The 7,932-nt window shown below is 33.3% G+C and overlaps 1 protein-coding gene across 1 annotated transcript; it reads left to right on the top strand.

Moving 5' to 3' along the window:
* Positions 1–522: 522 nt before the first annotated feature.
* LOC139876521 (uncharacterized) lies at positions 523–5,908 on the top strand. The gene is made up of 16 exons (XM_071863854.1): positions 523–696; positions 1,243–1,288; positions 1,371–1,540; positions 1,615–1,732; positions 1,878–1,960; positions 2,091–2,150; positions 2,263–2,505; positions 2,606–2,702; positions 2,791–2,841; positions 3,986–4,066; positions 4,215–4,286; positions 4,607–4,669; positions 4,780–4,920; positions 5,026–5,083; positions 5,389–5,441; positions 5,538–5,908. Exons 1-16 carry the CDS (start codon positions 596–598, stop codon positions 5,595–5,597), a joined length of 1,497 nt encoding a protein of 498 aa, XP_071719955.1. The 5' UTR covers positions 523–595; the 3' UTR covers positions 5,598–5,908.
* Positions 5,909–7,932: the final 2,024 nt, after the last annotated feature.

The raw sequence follows: 7,932 nt of genomic DNA, 5'->3' as shown, positions 1-7,932 counted from the left end.
ATGAAGGGTATTCTTGTACCTAGATGTACCCTAATTTTAGATTAAGTAATGGATTAGTAGGATTAATCTTAACCATTGGATTAAAGGGTATGTAAAAGTCCAATGTTGATCTAATGGTGATTAAAGGATAGATTAGGAAGACTTATTTGTTAATAAAAGTTCTCTTTTAAGGTATAGTAAGATGAAAAAAAATAAAAAATAAAAAAATCTTCGACAACTCCTTAACCATTAAAAGTTATCACTACAATTTTTTTGCAATAAGACATAAAAACACGAAAGTACAAAACTCCTCCAACGCCACAATCCAAATTCTGTATCTGTATTGGTTTCATAGATTAGATAAATCATCATCAACATCACCCATCACCCATCACCCATCCATACAAAAAAAAAAATAAAAAAAAAATCCCCGTTTACAAAAATAATCCCAAATTATTCAATTCTTTCTCCCCCAATTTCCAAATTCCGTGCTCCTATTTCATATCTAACACGGAATTTGGAATTCAAAAAAAGACCCCCTTTTTCTGCAAGTTCCCATCAAGAACCACTTTCTTGATTTCTACAAAATCTGTAAAGTTTTAATCTTTCTGCGAAAATGGAGATCGATAAAGCAATTCAAGAAAGCCATGATCAAAGTTTGAAAACCAAGTATAATAATGCCATCTATGTTATTCAAAGAGCTCTTGCTCTTTATCCGTAAGTTTTTCAATTTTGTTATTTATTTTATTTTGTTTTATGTGTAAAATTACTGTTTTAGGGTTTGATTCTATTGAAACTGATTTGGGTTTTGTAGAGATTAAAGAATTTGGATTTGTGGAAATGAAAGTTTCAATCTTTTTTCAATTTTATTTGCAATTTAATTTGATTAATATGTTTAACCTGTGATGATCCCTATGATATTTGATGTTGATGTATATGTATATGTTATATTCATGTTGTTGTTGGCATTCTAAGGAATTAAGACTGTATATATTTGGTTGACTTGACATAGTTATAGTAGTTTGAGTTTGACTTGTCACATACCTATTAAGTTGGAACAGAGTAAGATGCTACATTTGCGATTAGACATTTCATGTATATGTGCGTATATAGATGATCAAATGTTACGACAACCAGTTGTTTTCATCATGATTTAGCTATACCATATGGTGTCAATATATCTATAGACCGAAAAATATTAAAGCCGTTATCACAGTTATGCAAATCTAATACGGATGTTTTCGATATTGTTTCGTGTATCAGTATCGAAGAGGTTGCGTTTAGTTTTAATGGAGGAAAAGATTCAACTGTAAGTTTGTATTGTTCAATGTGATTGTAATATCTATTTTATAATCTGTTTAATAATTTCTAACAAGTAGTTTCGATTATAGGTTTTGTTACACCTTCTTAGGGCTGGATATTATTTGCATTCAGTTAAGTGTGGTCAGTCAAACGGGGATGTATCTAATCATTCATCCGCATTTCCAATAAGAACAATATATTTTGAGAGCCCTTCTGCATTCACTGAAATCAATTCATTTACTTACGAAACGGCCTCTAAGTAAGATATTAAATGAATAAATATATATTTTTTCAAATTTTTATATTCGATTGCTAATATTACGTTACGTTCAGTTACGGTGTGCAGTTAGATATCATTCGCCAAGATTTCAAGTCTGGTTTGGAGGCGTTGCTAAAGACTAAACCAACGAGAGCTATTTTCCTTGGTGTTCGATTCGGCGATCCTACTGCTGTAACAAATTTATTTTCAGTTTTCAATATTATCCCTTTTAACAATATTTAAAACATCGATAGCCCATCGTTTATTTCCAAATAATGTTAGTATTGTAAAAAAGTAAAAGAAATGTAAAAAAGAAAAGATTTGATTTTTTGTGCAGGTGGGTCAAGAACAGTTCTCCCCTAGTTCACCTGGATGGCCACCTTTCATGAGAGTTAATCCAATCTTGGACTGGTCATACAGGTAACCGTTGGTCAACGCTATAATAAGTCGGTCAACATTTTATTTTCAATCAACATTTCGCCCAAAAATACCTTTAAAGTCAGGTCAAAGTCGGTGTGAGCATTAATTTTTTGTAATATTTTGTTGGCAGAGACGTTTGGGCGTTTCTTTTGACTTGCAAGGTTCAATACTGCAGTCTTTACGACCAAGGGTAAATCCGTAATTCACCTTCCTCATTACTTACCATGCATTTTTACATTATTAAATGCTACAACAATTTGAAACACCTTTATTAATTAACTTTTTGTATCCTTTTTTTACAGATATACGTCAATAGGGAGCGTTAATGACACAACTCCAAATGCATTGTTATCCGACAACAATTCAACAGGTGAAAACAAAAAATTTAAACCTGCGTATATGCTTACAGACGGAAGATTAGAACGAGCTGGTCGAGCAAAAAAGTCGTTTCATCAGCATGATGTCAGCAACGGTCTGAAAAGCGCCGAATCACATCGAAACCGCGTCCTCACGGCATCGATAGTTTGCGTCGGTGATGAATTTCTGTAAGTTTCTTGTATATGTTTACATTTATTTAATTTTTTATTATTATTTATGCTATTCTTATTATTGTTTCTCATGTTTATAACTTGTTACATAGCTCAGTTCTGGAAGTTTCAACGACAAATTAGGACGTTCGTTGTGTAAGAAGCTTCGTTCTATCGGTTGGACGGTTTCAAACATTGCTATTGTACAAAGGGACGTAAGTTAATTTAAATGTTAACTAATTTTGATTGATTTTAATGCCGGAAGTTATTGGTTAATGATGACGCTTGGTTTATTTTCTCTAGGTAGATTCTGTGGCCGATGAAGTTGAAAAGCAAAAGGCTATCAACGATATGGTATGCCATTACATCGTCTATCGTCTATCTCTATTATTTGATACCGGTTTCATTTACGGTCAAGGTTGCAAAAATCACTACTTGGGGAGTAATCGGACTTGACTTTTTATACATTTAAATAATAAATCTTAAAATTATGTGTATATATATACACACACAAGAAATCCATAAACATAAACGTTAACATATTTGTCTACAAACTAAAAGATAATCTTCATTTATTCAAAAGCTCTAAAATTTTAATCTAATTCATATTAAAATGTTGATCAATATTGATTTTGACTGACTAAATCCGATTATGACCCACTAAATCCAGTTTGACCTATTGACTGTCGTTGACCAATTAATTACTCTGTTCCTAAAAAGGAGTAATCGAGGAGTTTTACAACAACGTTTATGGTTGATGAATACAGGTTATCAAACATAAAACAGTCGGGTCTTAGTTTGAGTGCTAATTTGGGGAAAATATGATTGATCCATTGTTTAATCTCCAATAATTGTGCAAACCCGATTGAAATCTGGATTTCAAGGGCGTTAAACAATGCATGACTAATCTACTCAATTAGATTGAGTAATTAGTATCTAGAAATGTAGTGAGAGAAAGTAGATCTCTTCTTCGATGAGGACGATGAAGAGAGAGAGAGAGAGAGTGGGTCCTCTCCAAGCTTCATGTGGATAATCAGGAGAGAAAGTAGATTTCTCTTTGATGAAGATGATGATGAAGAGAGAGAAAGTAGATCTCCCCATGCTTCATGTAAAGTGTGTGTGTGAGTGAAAGGATTGGGAACCCTCTAATGGATAGTGGATGATCTTTATATATAGGCCAATATGGTAGTACATTTGTAGTACACATGTACATTTGTAGTACACATGTATCCTTGTTTGCATGATCCTTGACGATTCCAGCCTACTCATTTCGTGCCTGCTCGTTTCGTGTCGGATCACTTCGCGTCGGCACGACTTGTTTCGTGTCGGATCACTTCGTCCCCGCCGGATTTGGGTCCCGGCCGGATTTGGTCCCGGTCGGATTTGTCCTGGTCGGATTTTGGTCCTGGCTGGATTTGCTCAAGTCTTGTTTAAAATATATAATTCTTATGAGAATAAGGGTTATTTGATACGGATCCAATATGCGTATCATCAACAGGTATTTGTATATGGAGGAGTTGGTCCGCTACATTCAGATGTTTCAACTGCGGGAGTTGCTAAAGCATTGTGTGTTCGTTTGGTGAGTTAGTTGTATATGTCCATAAATTCGTATCCTTTATTCTTTCACGTAATAACGTCTGTTTTTTTTTTTTTTTTTTCATAGTAATATGAGCTTGACATGAAAATGTAATTTTCCGTGTTTTTTAATCCGAGATCTACTAATACAGGTTCCAAATGAAGATTTCAAAGAACGACTTCTGCACTTATACGGTGAAAAAGGCTCTGGGGACGTCATTAAGGTAACTGAATGCCAAAATTATTACCATCACGAGAATTTAATAATTTAATTAAATTCATTTTTAAAAAATTGTATTTGAAAAGATTTAAGGTCTAGACAGTATTGAATCAAGTTTGAACTAAACAAGTAAAATTACCCGCGCTTCGCTGCGTGAAAAAAAAAAGGTTGAGAAGAAAAGGTAAAAAAAAAAGTTTGTCAAAAAGATGCCAAATTACCATTATACCCCTGTAGTTGGGGTATTTACAGAAACACCATCATGTCCCTGTTCACCATAACTAGTATATTGATAATGATATTTTTTATTTTATGTATATATTTCAGATGGCTCAGTTACCCGAAGGTGTAACAGAATTGATACAACACGAAAAGCTTCACGTTCCATTGGTATGAAATAAGATGAAGGAATCTACCATTATTTAATTTAGATTTATAAATTTATAATTTTGAGTTTTTTTTTTTTTTTTTTTTTTCCTTTTTTTTTTTTTTTTTGACAGATCAAGTGTGAGAATGTAATCATTCTTACTGCTACAAATGTTGATGAGTTAGACCAACAATGGTGTTCGTTAAAATCTAGTAATCTTCTTGAACTAACTGAATCGTTCGTAACCAAGCATATTACGACCTCCCTATCTGATGTATGTATCTGTTTCGTAAATTTACTTACGACTTCTATTTTTAACAATCTTATACGTATAACTGGACCGATATGTACTTCCGTAATGTGCTGACATGTATTTTAGGTAGAAGTTGCTCAACCTCTATCGAAGATTTGCTCTAAATTTCCAGATATCTACATCGGTAATAATTTGTTTACATTTAATGTCATATTCTTTGGATTAACCTAAGTATCCGACCCGCTTTGCAAATCGACTAATCCCAGTGCGAACACCTTGTGGTTATTTCATGTCATATTGTTGATTCGTTTTTCTTTAGGAATGGTTGTTAGGGTTGTCGTTAACACACTTAAGTGCTTAGTTATTACTTTGGAGTGGCGGTTATTTGATTGTTTTATGCATGTTAACGACAACCCTAAGAGCAGTTGTTAGAAAAATTATTTTCTTATTATCTCTGATTATAATTTTTTCGTTTGTAAAAAAATGTAGGATGTTACCGCCAATCTAGAAGTGGGCCCCTCACAATAACGTTGGAAGGGAAGGTAACTACTTTAAGCCGGTACCTTGTAAAGTTTATACGATTGAATTAGTCCATTGAACGAAAGTAAGTTATGTTATTTCATCTTCTCGGTTTGCAGGATGATAAGATGGTAGAAGCAGCCATGGAGGCGGTTTCAAGAACATTATCTTCTTGTTAAGGGTCTTTTTCTGTCGCTTGTCGATTGGGATTGCGATCGAGATAATGTAGAAAAGAAAGGATTTTTGTTTGAAGAAGTGAAATGTTGATTGAAAAAAAAAAAGTTGGGAGAGAACAAGTGTATATGGATCATTAACCAATTTATGTTGCTCATTAAAATGGTTTCATGTTATAGGATGTTACTATATCATAGATGCACCATTCATTTTGGGAACTTTGATTATTATGGATTCATATTAAACCATAAATCTAGACATCTAATCTAAATTTTTTTTGAAATGATTGTGACATCTTTTATTTTTCAAGTTTAGAGATGTATATGATACGGAGTATATTTTTTTATACATCCATCAAGATTTTGTATTGACAATTAATACTCTCTTATTAAATAATCTGAACAGATTTATAAAAGAAGAATTTATTTAATGATAAATCTAAGATGTATACCCAGTTTTTAGATGAAAGAAAAGAGAAGTGAAAGTGGATGAAAGAAAGGAAGTGAATCTCTCCAATTAGAAAACAAGCGTAGAAGGAAAAAATTAAGGCGGTTGACTTCTCTTTCTTCTTACTTCACTTTTTTTTTTTTTTTCGCAGAAAAGTAACTCTGTCTAAAGGTTGCCATTAAAAATTAATTTAGTGCAAAAAATGTCGGTACACGTAGTAATTATTTCTATAGGGTAGTTGATTTTTCTTAATGTACAAGTGCTTTTATGTCCAAAAATCCCCTAATACCAACTATGTGGGTTGTCAATAGAAATATTCATTAAAAACAGTGTACTTATCAAAATACTATGTTTTTTTAAAGGGAGCTGATTCGTACACCACCATTTTTAGTCATACACCACTAAACGTGTATCAGACAGTTGTACAGTACAGTACTTTAAAGCACAACTAGTGGTGTATGGCTAAAACTTGGTGGTGTACGAATCATCACCCTTTTTTAAATGTATACTATTTTATCTCTTTTTCTCCTAAAAAAATAAATTTTCACCGTAATCGTCGCACATGAACATAACTAAAATACAACATAACCTAATTGTTGTATCCCTCATGTATATTTTGGTGAAGAGAGTGTTACGGCTAGAGATGTTATGCCACCTCCAACTAGCTCATTTTAAATCAATATTTAGTATCTTAATTGACAAAATTTTGCGAGGAGTTCTTGTGGTATACCTCAAACTATGTGTGTGTGTGTGTGTGTGTGTGTGGGGGGGGGGGGGGGGGGGGGGGGGGGCGTCCAAAAGTTTGAGGCGTCCTCATGGTATAATGGAATCCGATACTGAAGGTGAACAACATGTATATGATGAAGCTTTACTACATGAATTGATCCTTTCTTTAATATACCAATCAATCCAATAAATAATATCAAGACATCAGATAAGGAGAATGTTAATGCAAAGGATGATGATTTAATTGTGGATGAAGATGTAGTTATTGAAGATTATATTGTGGATATGTACGATTTCAACTATGGTGAAGATCAGGAAGTTGTACTCAATTCAAACAAATAGGAACCTGTACTCAAATCAAACGAATTGGTGGAATTAGATGTAGTAAACAATGAAGACTTTGACAGCGGTGATGAGTTCGATGACAACAATGAAGGGATTAGAAAAAGAAAGCTTAGAGAGATCCAGAAACAGGAAAAGGCTAAAGGAGTATCCAAAACTTCATTCTATGTTGGACAAACGTTTGCAAGTGCATCTGAGGTAAAATAATACATTAAATTGCATTCAATAGAGACTAGGAGGCAAATTGCATTTATAAAAAATGATTTGATAAGGGTGAAGGCCGGTTGTGAAGGTTTTGTGGCTGATTTTGTGAATGGTAATCTAATGGAGAGGAGAAGTGGTCTAATATTGAGTAAACAACATGTGGGAGTTGGTTAGAGTGGTCAAGCATTGAATAAACAACAAGTGGTAGTTGGTGACTTATTTAATACGCAGTACTAAGAACAAAAAGACAAGTAAAGTTAAAGGTAAAGAAAAGGAATCATATTCCCACATAGTACAAAGAGATAAGAAAGAGAAAAGAAAGAAGAAGTTAAATATTAGATGTCCATGGGTATTGCAAGTTTCAAAGGGATTAAATTCACAGACTTGGCGTGTAAAAACATTTGATGATAAATACGAGTGTCTTGAAACAAGAGAAATTAAGCATTGCAATTATAATTTCTTTTCTACAAAGTTGATTGATCAACTCCCTTCCAATCCAAAAATACCAACAAAATCTGTAAAGGCTCAACTTGCATCATCATTGGGATTGGAAGTGCCATGAACCAAGGCTTAACAGGCATTAAAAAAGGCAACATAAACTATGAGAGGGTGTTTAAAAAA

Source organism: Rutidosis leptorrhynchoides, chromosome 11 (assembly GCF_046630445.1).
Source record: "Rutidosis leptorrhynchoides isolate AG116_Rl617_1_P2 chromosome 11, CSIRO_AGI_Rlap_v1, whole genome shotgun sequence".
In the NCBI taxonomy this organism is placed as follows: domain Eukaryota; kingdom Viridiplantae; phylum Streptophyta; class Magnoliopsida; order Asterales; family Asteraceae; genus Rutidosis; species Rutidosis leptorrhynchoides.
The sequence above is the reverse complement of the archived record's forward strand: the minus strand, read 5'-3'. Positions and strand labels throughout refer to the sequence as shown.

What these genes read in the sequence shown, in the direction of transcription:
- LOC139876521 (XM_071863854.1), top strand. Translation starts at nt 596, where the DNA reads ATGGAGATCGATAAAGCAATTCAAGAAAGCCATGATCAAAGTTTGAAA. An exon ending in TTACGACCTCCCTATCTGAT is followed by an intron (nt 4,921 to 5,025) that starts GTATGTATCTGT and finishes CATGTATTTTAG; the next exon opens with GTAGAAGTTGCTCAACCTCT. An exon ending in ATTTCCAGATATCTACATCG is followed by an intron (nt 5,084 to 5,388) that starts GTAATAATTTGT and finishes AAAAAAATGTAG; the next exon opens with GATGTTACCGCCAATCTAGA.